The sequence below is a fragment of the Lissotriton helveticus genome, chromosome 7 (assembly GCF_964261635.1).
Source record: "Lissotriton helveticus chromosome 7, aLisHel1.1, whole genome shotgun sequence".
NCBI classification, from domain to species: Eukaryota; Metazoa; Chordata; class Amphibia; order Caudata; family Salamandridae; genus Lissotriton; species Lissotriton helveticus.
The window spans coordinates 1,836,538,406-1,836,550,528 of NC_136068.1; the positions used below are offsets into that span (position 1 = coordinate 1,836,538,406).

General features: G+C 41.3%; 1 protein-coding gene across 1 annotated transcript in view; it reads right to left on the bottom strand.

The window, feature by feature from the left end:
- LOC144767754 (killer cell lectin-like receptor subfamily B member 1B allele A) overlaps window positions 1-12,123 on the bottom strand; it is a 360,212-nt gene that overhangs the window by 218,292 nt on the left and 129,797 nt on the right. Inside the window, exon 2 of the mRNA XM_078651140.1 lies at window positions 9,153-9,251. Coding sequence (XP_078507266.1) covers window positions 9,153-9,251 — 99 coding nt within the window. The remainder of the gene's footprint in view (window positions 1-9,152; window positions 9,252-12,123) is intronic.

The window sequence follows — 12,123 nt, forward strand, 5'->3', positions numbered from 1 at the left end:
TTTGATATCAAAGCTTTTTTCCTTTACCACTGAAGTCTGACTGTCAAGGTCAGAGATTAACATCCTAGTTCCAAATAATAATTCGTACGGACTGAATCCCTTCAGAGAATTTCTTGGCAGGTTATTTAGACTACGTTGGACACTTATTAGATGTTTGACCCACCCAGCTCCCGAACCTAATATCCTTTCCGTTATAGATTGCTTTATGCCTTGGTTTTTTCTTTACACCATCCCGTATCCCTGAGGAAGGAAGTGAGAAGATTCCCGCTGTGCTATGCTCATTTGGCCATGTTTCCCTCAGGCTGGAGGGCTAGAGTGAAAACAATGGTCAAACGTAGCATGCTCTTAGCGTATATGCCATTTAGACTCGCAAATCTTTGTATAACAGTCCAGACGTCAGCCGAGTGCTGGTGATCTACATTATAAGTGGAAACTAGCCTGTATATGTTAATCGCAAGCCTTGCTTTTTACTGTTGATTTTTCCTGGAGTGAAACGACACGGTATTACACCGTTTCTCTCACCACTGCGATTCCTGTTGCAGTTTGGGCAGTTTTTTACAAACATGGTGTGATGCAGGCTCATGCCTGGCCACCAGTACCTTGATTGTAATTCTTCCAGAGAATCTTTTAGTTTGAGGTGTCTGAGACCCTCGCCCATATGTGCGTCTGCGATTAACAAGTTTCTCCTGTCCATGTTTGGAATCACTCTATCCCCCACTCCAGGGATTCGAGCAAAAGGGACGGAGTTTGCATCGATTATGTATGTGTAATTGAGTGGATAGTTGATCGGTAGCGCTGAGCAGTCGCCTTTTGATGACGTTTTCACCGCCAGCACTGTTTCACCGTCAATATACTTCACTGTATGCTTTTTCCGAACTACGGAAGCCGATTTAGTTGCTACCGCTGTGGCTGTTTCAGCCAATGAATTCCCTGCAACGTGAACGCCATCACGCTGATGACTCAGTGAGTGTGTCACGTGAGTCTTTGGTAGTTCTTTTTGTAAAAGAGCTATTTGTTCCCAGAGCAGTTTCTGCTTTATTGTTGCATCTGTGTCATCTTTGTAACCGTTTTGAATCCATGTCTGCAAATCGTTGTTATATGATTTGACGCAGTAATATGAATCGGACACTATAAGTGTCGGGAATTCGCGATCCGCATTATCTAGCGCCATTTTCAATGCTATTATTTCAGTCTGTTGTTCTGAATTAGTTTCTACTGAGTGTGTTTTTGTTAATAGAGGTCTTAGTTTACCTCCGCGCCACACTTCTTTTGTAATCTCACATGTTGGGTTGTATGCTTGTTCTCCCCAAACGGAGGGTTGAGCATGTCCGTCTGTATAGATTACACAAGCGTATTGTTCTAGAGGCAGAATTTCGGTCGGCGGAGGACATTCAAATTCATATTGGAGAAATTCTTGTGTTTTTAAGTTAGGATCAAATTTGTATGCCACGTCTGTTGCAGCAAGAGAATTAGCCCACTGTATCCACCTTGGATGTAGTGCTTTAGCATTCGGAATGCTTGCCTTTGTTACCGCCTCTAGGGCTGGTATCGGTGTCACGATAATTATTTGTTTACCTTGTGCCAGGGCTTGTTCTTTTGCTATAGCTGTCTGTGTTGCAGTTAGAATTTTTTCCGTTGGGCTGAATTTCATTTCAGCCTTAGTGTACAAGTGTGATTTGAATGCAATTGGTACCTTTTCTCCCTCATTAGAGGTCAGGTATGTGAATCCGCATCTTCCTGGGATGACTCGAATCACAAGATTGCGTGTGTTATCAAGTGTTTCTAATTTTGTTTTAATTAGCATGTCTGTTTGTAAGGATCTCAGAATTTCTGTGTGTATTTGAGTCCAATTGGTTCTTTGAAAATCTGGTTTTATCAGATCATAAAGGGGTTTGACCCTTTCTGCGTAATTTGCAATGTATGTTCTTCCGAAATTTAGGAAGCCTAGAATTGACTGTAGGTTTTTTAGTGTTCTAGGTGCTTGGAGTACGGCACATTTCTCTAGGAAATTGTCAGCCAGGCTTTTGCCTTCACTTGATAATTCATATCCTAAGAACAGGACTGTCAGATGGGCAATTCTGGATTTTTTAAAGTTGAATTTGTAACCCTCTGCTGCGAACCCAAGTACTATGGTGTTCACTCTCTTCAAGTGAGTCTCCAAGTCATCATCTGTTAAGTATATGTCGTCGACATACGATAATGCTTCGTCATCATATGTTTGTAGTAATTCTGTTACTCTCGCTGAGAATACTCCCGGGCTGTTCTTGTACCCCTGGGCTAACCGACAGAATTGTTTTTGAGTGCCATTTATTGAGAACGCAGACAAATATCTGCTCTCTGGTGCTATGTTTTGACAAAAGAATCCATTAGAGATGTCTAATGTTGTTTTGTATTTTTTGCGCACTATGTTATTCATTAGTGCGGCACTATGCGAGTTTTGTACTGCAAAAGTTTTGCAACATGAGTTAAGGTGTCGGTAGTCCAAAACTAGACGATATGAATTGTCTGGTTTGGAGACCAGAAACAAAGGGTTGTTCATTTGTGAGGTGCAAGTTTCAATCACCCCCTGGTATTCTAGGTGATCTAGGATTTCTTTTACCTGTTTTTTAGCTTCTTGCTTAATTGGGTACTGCCTCTGTGCAGTAGGTTCTGATTTTAACTGGATTTTGTGAGGAGGAGAGTCCTCATCCCATCCTACATGATTTTTATATAAAGCAGGAGCTTGAGCTACTGCCCACTTTCTGGCAAGTGTGTATTTTTTATGAATTGGGATATGATTTGAGAAGGCAGGCATAATTATTTCTTCGCCATGAGGGCACTCCCTGACAAACTCTGGTGGCCAGTATTTTTCTGCTAGAAGGATGTCATAGCCCTTGGAGAGATTATCCCAAAATAGTCCCCTTATTTTTCTAGTCTTATCCCCTTCTATACGTAAAGTTATTTCATATATTTTGTGAGGTTTGCTAACTCTGGTGTCTGCAGTTTCCACTTGAAGATATTCATTCGTGTCCACTGTCTCCAGATGATTCATAAGGACTTTGCGAGCTATGCTCACTTCTGCTGCGCTGTCTAGCATTGTCTGAGCCCATTCTCCGTTTTTCAGTTGTGTCCTCAGTATTCTCGGCATTGTTAACTACCTTGATACTGGCTACCTTCTTTTTTGGAAATTGTAATTTCTTTTTTAGCTGAGCAGGTTCCTTGTCTTTGGACTTGGCGTGCTCTTCTCTTTGTTCTGATCGTCCTCTTCTTTCCGATTTCTGCGAGGAAGTCTGAAAAGATTGAGAGGGACGTGTATCAATGTCTTGATATCTATCAGGCTTCTTTATATTATCCCTATTTCTAAGGTTATATCTTTTCCCAGAGGGGTCACTCTGGGGTGACCTGTGTCTTTGGTTCGGAGATTTTTCTCTTCGCCTAGGAGACCTTCCTCTGGACTGGAATTTCTTTTCTTTAGGATTGGATTGTTTGTTTCCATCCCAGCTCTTTTTTTGTGATGTTGAGTTATTATTAAAAAATATTTTTTCAGGACTTTCAATCAGTTGTGGTTTTACTGGTATTCCACCTAAACTATCTCTACCTAGTTCCTCATAGGATTTTTCTATGATTCTGGCAATTTCAGCTGGTTGGTCTGCTATATCTGTCTCTTTTAACCTCTGGCGGATCGCCACGTTTGCTGCTTCTCCCTTTATGTTGGCTAGTAATATAGCCGAGACCTGCTTGAAGTCTTTCAGTAATTTCATACCAAGAGTTAAAGCGGGTTCTGGACCATATTCATCTTGAATTTGTTTTAGCACATCTGGTAATACCGAAATGGATGGAACACCGTGCGTTTTTGTGTAAATGGAAGCAAAGACTGTACCCCAAGTGTCACAGTCCTCAATGTGTGGTGCGATTCCCATTGGAAGACAGATAGTCAGAATCCTGTGTTTTTCTAACGGGGTGGTGTCTGGAAACACAGCCTCTATTTGGGTGATTTTTTGTGCTAACCAGAATGGTATTTGTTCCCGTTTAGCTGGTACTTTACCTAGGCAGGATTGTATGTTCTGTGGTGTAATTTTATTTGTGTTCCCCTGGTGAGGGGTCAGCTGTGGAATTTTAATTGCTGGCTGAATTGTTGAAGTCCGCATCACATATTGGACTAATTGTCTATGTATCTTTATTAATTGTTTTAGTTGTACTAAAAGATCTGCTGCAGGCATTCTTTCGAACTCTGGATGTGGTGTGTATCCGGCTAGGACCGGCCACGTTGCTCCTGGTCTACCTAAAGGACCGAGCCTGGTGATGTGATTATTATGTTTTAGGGCGCCATTAAATAAGAGCAAATGCTCTTGAAATTTAAGTGGTACTTCCACCTCCTCGAAAGGAGTATACTCTGCAGGAGGTTCCGCTGTTTTGTAATAGTGGAAGTACTTTGTTACAGCATTTGCTGCTGGAAAATGTATCCATGAATAGTATACCTCTGTCTGCCGATATTCGTGTGCCTCAATTACGAATATGACTGTACCACCTCTAGGTGTCAGTCCATTTTCTATAAGTTTTAAGGTTATAGATTTCCTTTTGATGACCGGGATGAGTATTATATCCTGGTCTGCTTCTTGCAGTGCAGTATCAGCTGCTGCGAGTTCAGTTGCTAATCTAACTGCCTCTCTTTCATCATAACTGTCTACCATTTTACCGACAGGATGGTTACTTTGTTTGTTTGCAGATCAGGTTTCTTATGCAAACAAAGATTAGATGCACAATATTTTGGAACGGTTTATCCTTCAACGTTGACTAAACCAAGTAGCATACATAGGAGTTTCCTCCTGCGAGGTTTGGCGGATATTACCTTTCACCCACTCCAGACGTCTTTGGAGTATTATGGGAAAAAGGGGTCTGAGTGAGAAAGCACGACTGAGTTACTCTAAATGTCTTACGTTAGTTTTATCGCCCTTCCAAACGTGTTTATGCGCCATGTAGTGTAGTTCCTATTATCCCAATAGGCTCTGCGCATTGGAATAATACCTTCAATAGTATAGGCCTAGACCAGATGTTAACTAGGTCTACTACTGTCGATATTAGACTTAAAGTTGTGGGTTTGCCAGCTAGCTCAGAGTTCACTAGAAACTTTCTCGAATAGGCAAGGAGGAGTTGAACCTCCCTGGATAGACAAGAAGGGATTTAGTTTCTGACAACCATAGAACATGACAACTTTGCTCTCCCCTAATCAAGAGTGTATCTCGAGAGTCGTGTGAACAAAAGGCAAGTTATTTTACTCAGTCAGTACGTGCATTCTTAGTCTCATCAGATTGTAGAGAAAAGGAAGAGACGGGCGTGTTCAATAAAAGATGTTATTTATTGATCAGTCTCTTTTCTCATACAAGAGAAATGGATCGATATTATTGCAATACTTATGGTTAAGTAAAGTGCATACATTAAGAGCAGAAGTATAAAATAATACTGTAAAAACATTGATATGGTTTCTAAGCCCTATGAAGGTTTAAAATGAATAAAATATATTACATGCACATATACATTTGACTAATCGTACTCAACTGGTGTTTCTAACTACGCCTACCCCGTGTACCTGACCTAAGCCTAATACGTGGGCGGGAATAGAAAGTTACAGTTTAAGTTAAGTTTGTTTTTGCCAAGTGACTGACTAAAGAATTCTCTGTGAGGGGTTAATCAGTTCTGTACCTGGAATCTAGGATGGATGAGGGATGGTATCTCTCGTCTCTGGTCTCGATATTCCAGGCTGCCTGCGAGGGCTACCCGGAAGCGCCGGAGCTGGATTTCTCGGCAGGAGAAAAACGGCTTCTCGTTCTCAGCGCGTCAGGAAGGCGGGGCTGCGCCAGCGGGGTCTGCTCTGCTCTGGGCTTCGGCAAGTCTGGCTGCTCCGATCTCGTGACCACCGCGTGTGTTTGCATAGGGCAATATCGGTAATATTTATACCTTTAAGGTGCCGAGATTGACGTAAGGATGGACATACATACGTCAATAAGGATGTCATACGACCAGGTCGTTAGCACATTCTTTTGCTGAAGTTCTCGGTGAAATCAAAACAATGGCCGCAGGGTTTTTCCCAGGTTGTCATAGGTTTGATTTGTTTTGAGAACTCCGTATGCCTTATCAGGGGCTGGAGGAATATCGCTTGTCTAATTAGATGGCAAGTGTTATGACCTAATCAGATAACACGTTCCTGTGCCGTAGTGTGGCTTTATCAGATAACGGTTCCTGCATCATGGGGGTTTTCTGCCTCATGGGATGGCTGCTAGTTAACTTGTTAGTTTGTTAACCAGAATAGGGTCAGGAATAGGGGGATCGATACAGAACCTATAGGAATACATCACAACTCCACAACACTAAACTTCAATACACTCCAGTCGATGACACTTCACTGAACGACACTCAGCTGTATTGTATGGCATGCCATTCCACTGTACAACACACCCGTCTACTCCACTCTACGATACTCCCTTCCACTGTCCGACATACCACGCCACTCCACTGCATAACATTTTACTCCACTGTATGCTATACTACTCCATTCTACTCCACCCCAGTCTATCCCACCCGTCCCCCTACACTCTACGATACTAGACACTATCACACTGTCCTCCACTACACTCTATGATACCACTTAACAACACTCAACCGAATGACACAACACTATGATTTGAAACACATTTTTATTAAAACATAAAAAACATTTATATTCACTGAAAAATACCAAAGCTTAAGGACAAGGTATAGTTAGGAAAACTATATTTATTATTTATTTACAAACCCAACTTAAACTATACAAACATTAGAAATTCTGAAGTTATAGTTCTAACTGAAATCTATAATTTACACACCACCTTCAAATTACTCTAAGTCATGCACCTCCATACATAGTCTTGTCCCCTCACTCGCCACACTACATTAACTATATCCTATCACTCTGCCATGTCCTGTGTTCTCACAATTGATTTGATTTGAGATGTCATAAGTGTTGTACTGAATACTATAATTTCACATGCTAAAACGCATGCAGGTAACTTGTGCAGGTAAAATGGCCGACATCTGACAACACAGAGCTCTCTCATACAGCCATTCAGAAACCCACTCACTCACCCATAGTCACTACACACTCACTTACCCACCCATAGAGCCAGTGACACTGCCACTCACTCACCCATACTACCAGTGACACACCCACTCATTCACCAATACTGCCACTCACACAGCATGCCACTCACCCACACATCTACTCACACATCCATAAATAAAGGATACATACAGCCACACAGCCACTCACTTGTGTAGTAGGTTAGTATATATGTTTAGCACCCATCCATAAACTCTTAAAAACACTTAAACTCACTTGATGATGCCATCAGTGATGTCATCACTGATGTAATTTGAGATCTCATCAGTGATGTCAATGACCATGCCATGAGTGATATAATATGTGAGGTCATACGCAGTACATTGCAGGGGTGTTAGTTATGGTTAGCTCAGGTGCTGAATTTCACTGGTTTTGTATGAGTGAAATCTGAGCCTAACTATAACATCCCTGTAACATTTGTTTTTTTAGTGAATATGTACATATAAATATATATATATATATATATATATATGTGTGTGTGTATACATATATATACACACACTCACACAAACACAAATTATGTAAAAATATTCTGATTATATAATATATGACGTATTAAAGGTGTGAGCTGGCGTAATTTACTACTGTTTTGGATCTCTTTTGGCTGAAGTACATTTGTAAGTGCAGTTTGTGAACAGTAATGGGCTTACTCTTTTGTGAATGAGTGCATGTCCGTCCCTACACACCTCCCTATCTCTCCCTAAACCCCTCCTTACTTCTCCTTAATACAATTCCCTTTAGTTAGGGTGGGGTTCTCCTCACAGAAGAGATAGGGGACGGAGTGGTGGAACCTCTGCATGTACATTTGTGAAGAGTATTTTGTTGTACGTTTGTAGTATTATTTTAGGACTACAAAACGTACTACAAAATGCAATACATGAATAACTTCCAATATGTTCTCACGACATGGAGTGTTATGGCAACATTGCAAGTGAGGGTCTGAGTCATTTCAAATAAGCATTAGCAAAGTTAATAAGTCTGACTTTGACCAGTTAGTATAATGGTTAGATCTGTTTTAGTTTTCTTTTCAAGCTTATGTCACAAAAACAAAATGATGCATAAAAAGAAAATATGCCACTGCCAAAATATGAAGGTAAAAGGCTTGCAATAAAAAATGCAATTAAATAAAAATGTAGTAATCACATATAATTTCAGTAGAACAGTAAGGATGCTTCTCTGCAGACAGGTGTATTTAGAACTTGTGTAGAAAATGTGTTAGTTTTATTTTACATCACTGGAGAATATCATTCCTATTGGCACAAAGAAAATATATAATTAGATATGAATTAGCATACATGGAGAATTGGCTGAAACACATAAGGATGTCTAAAAAAATTGTAACAAAAAAATATATGAAGAGTGGAAAGAAAATTCCACTGTTCTGGTGAAATGAGGCCCACCTGCTCTATCCCGAAAGTGCACTTCTTTTTATCTGGATGTGCATTTGAGATTAGGGAAAAATACCATCACTCAAATTAAGAGAGACGATGGCTTAAATGGCGTGACCCATTGCCCCTTGCAGTATGCTGTTGCAGGTAGGGGCAAACGTGAATAAAATGTGACAAACGGACGGAAAGCACTGACTCAAAACCTCTTTATGCATTTTTATTTGTGTGCTGTCTTTATGTGTGTTCTTTTCATGACATGATGCTGGCACAACTGCAAAATCTGACCAGAGAGTTAAGCCACATTTCACAACACCAGCAATGGCACTGGTTCGACTGTCTTAGTATAGGATTGTGTGGTGCTCTACATATACTCTATCTGGAAGGTTATTAAATGTCATAGAGATCCAAATAAATCAATTCTTAGTGGATCCTTCCTCGATGCCCGCTCAGTGAAAAATTGATGGTAAAGGCAATGGCAAGACTGTTGCAAATTGGCTCAGTTGTGTCTTACTCCTGATAGGTGGGATTCAATTATTCAAGATTTGGAGGTTATTTGTAATTTGCATTATTGTTTATTCATTCAGCAACAAACATCTACTCAGTGATATATTTCTGTGAAATTATTCACTTACTCCAAACACCAGATCCCGTCACAGCCAGGACTAGCAGAACAGCGAGTGAGACAATTATCCACAGGACAGGTCTTTGGAAATGGAGATTGTATGAGTTAGCTGTAAAATTCAATATGAAAATATTAGATTAATCATTCAATGGTCTGCATTATTTCAACAGTTTTGGTTGGATTTTAAGGTAATGAGAACCTGAAGAACTCAAGAAACAGTCTTGTTGGTCAATCAACAGTTTGCCACACTTATCATGCCACTTCTGTGGACTATGTTTTAACTTTTCTCAACTTTTTAATGTAATAGAAATTCAGCTTAGGGGCGAGCTAAGGCGTACTGACTATCCTGACGCCCACACCTGGGTTCCTCCAGATCCAGGAAGCCTCAATGGGTGGTAATGGGTGGGGGTGGGGATAGGGGAGGGGATTCAGGGTTGCTTAGAGGGTGGGCAAGGAATGGCGGGAGGGAGTGGGGGGTCAGACAAAATGTATAGGACTTACACATTAGTGGGCAGACAAGACTGGGACAGTAGCTTTGAGCATGTTGGCAACCTACAGAAACAAGAAAGTGTGCGTAAACTTGAACTAAAAAGAAAGATAAAATGGGCAGGTGAACATCTGTGGTTTGAATGACAATAAAAAAAGACAAATGGTGGCAGCAGGGCTACAAACATGGGGTACAAACATTGTTTGCTTACAAGAAACTCACCTGGAAGGGGGTCAGCTGCATATTTTAAAAACACTCGGGTATAGATTGATTTGCGCATCTACCGAAGGGGCAAAAGCTAGGGGAGTGGCTATTCTCGCAAAAGGAAGTGGGCTTAGCTTCAAGACAGATAAATATGGCCGCTGGGCCATAACAGAATGTCAATACGGAAAGGGAAGTAAATTGACATTATGCACTATCTACGGTTGTAACAGAGATGACCCAGAACCCTTTGAGGTAGTCTCAAATGAACTCATGCACTGGCCCTTACCCCTGGTGGTGTGTGGGGATTTCAATATTAACCTTCCAGCCAATTGGTCTCTGAATGACGTATGGCAATACACAGGCCAAAAATCTAAAATATTTAACACACTAAAGGATCTCTGTAGGATAGATGGGCTCGTGGATGGGTGGCAGATAACTAATCCCTCCGATCCAGGCTTTACTTTTTTCTCTAATCCACACCAAACCCATGCAAGGCTGGACTATGTTTTTATATCAAACACAATTAAAACTAAATGTAAAATAGAGAAACTCACGCAAATCTTGTCAGATCACAACCCCTTAATCTGCACTATAGAATGTGTAAGCGAGAGAGACACCCCGACACCTTGGTCTTTTGAAACAGCCTTACTTCTTGATAAAGATTATTGCAATCATATGAAGGAGTGGATCCCAAATTTCTTAACTGATAACTTGGGGACAGCCTCAGAGGGAATGGTATGGGATGCAATTAAAGGAGGGATACATGGGGAGACTCTGCAATATTCCCTAAGAATCAACAAACTGGCCAAACTAGATATGTATCGGATGCAAGAGAGTCTAAGGAAGGCAGAGGAGGGGCTGGTGAGGGAGACAATGGGACATACACCAGGCAGGATTGGGAACATAGAGAAGTTGAAGAACCAAGTGGCTACCGAGAAAGCAAAGATTACAAGATTCTTTACCGACAAGGCAGTTAAAAAAATGTACTCCCAAAAAGAAACAATCTATGAAGTAAGCGAGCAAATAGGACACCAACTAGCTCTACGCACCAGGCAACAGATAAATTCCAATCTAATCTGGGAAATTCTAGATCCTCAGGGAAATCGCTTAATTGATCCGGTACAGATAAGACAGGCTTTTCTGAAGTTTTATCAGGATCTGTACTCAGAAGCTGAAGGGGGTCATGCAAATTTTGACGAATATTTGGAAAGCGTCACCCTTGGAAAATTTAACGTTGAAGAGGCAAAAACTCTAGAAGACCCCCCAAAATCAGATGATCTTTTCTCCACCATTAGAAACCTTCCAAAGGGTAAGGCAACGGGATTGGATGGTAACCCTTCTGAATTTTACTTGGTCTTTTTTGATCAGATTAAAGATATCCTACGTAATCTTATTCTTCACATTTTCGAAGGAGGCACCCCCCCAGAGTCATGGGGCCGAGCTAAAATTGTGGTCTTTCTTAAAAAAGGGAAACCTCCGGAGCAACTTGGTTCATACCGACCCATCACACTTATTAATTCAGACTCAAAAATATACTCCAAAACATTGGCAAACAAGCTCGCACACATCTTACACAAAGTGGTAGCACCATGCCAGCATGGATTCATTCCCGGCAGATCAACCGTTAACCATATTCAACGTGTGATAGCCCATTTTGACTCCACGGAGGTGTCAGGAGACCCTATGGCATTAGTATTGCTTGATGCTGAAAAAGCTTTTGATAGGGTGTAGTGCCCGGATAATGTGTTCTATTTTCTGAATGATGGTGACTGTGGTCTACTACCATCTTAGTATAGTGGATAGATCCCTATTCTTAGCCTATCCTTAGAGTTTGCCTATTGACTTTGACATATTTCTGTGCCCCTTTCATCGTTTATGGGCCTGAAGGCCTATATTAGGAGATAGATTCTTTATTTCTGACTTAATATTACCTATTGGTAGGGCTTGCCTATGTACTTTGACAGAGTTGTGCGTCTCTTTCATCTTTTTCGGGCCTACAAGGCCCAAACGAGAGAGACTCCATTTTCATTTCTGCCTCGGCTGTCCGAGGTGCTTGTGGTCAAGAGTAATATTTTAGTTATGAGCTGTTGTTCGCTGGAGAGGAACCAGTCAGAGCCGGCCCTTATCGGAGGAATGTGAGCGGAGCTCGGGCTCTTAGACGAAACAACAGGTGGCCACTGTGGGAGCGTCGAGTGCTCGGGCCTGGTACAGGACTCTGGTGGGCGGCAGGTTAATGTCTGGAAATTTCCACGAACGAAGAGCTCTCTATATTATCAAAATGCAGAAAGGT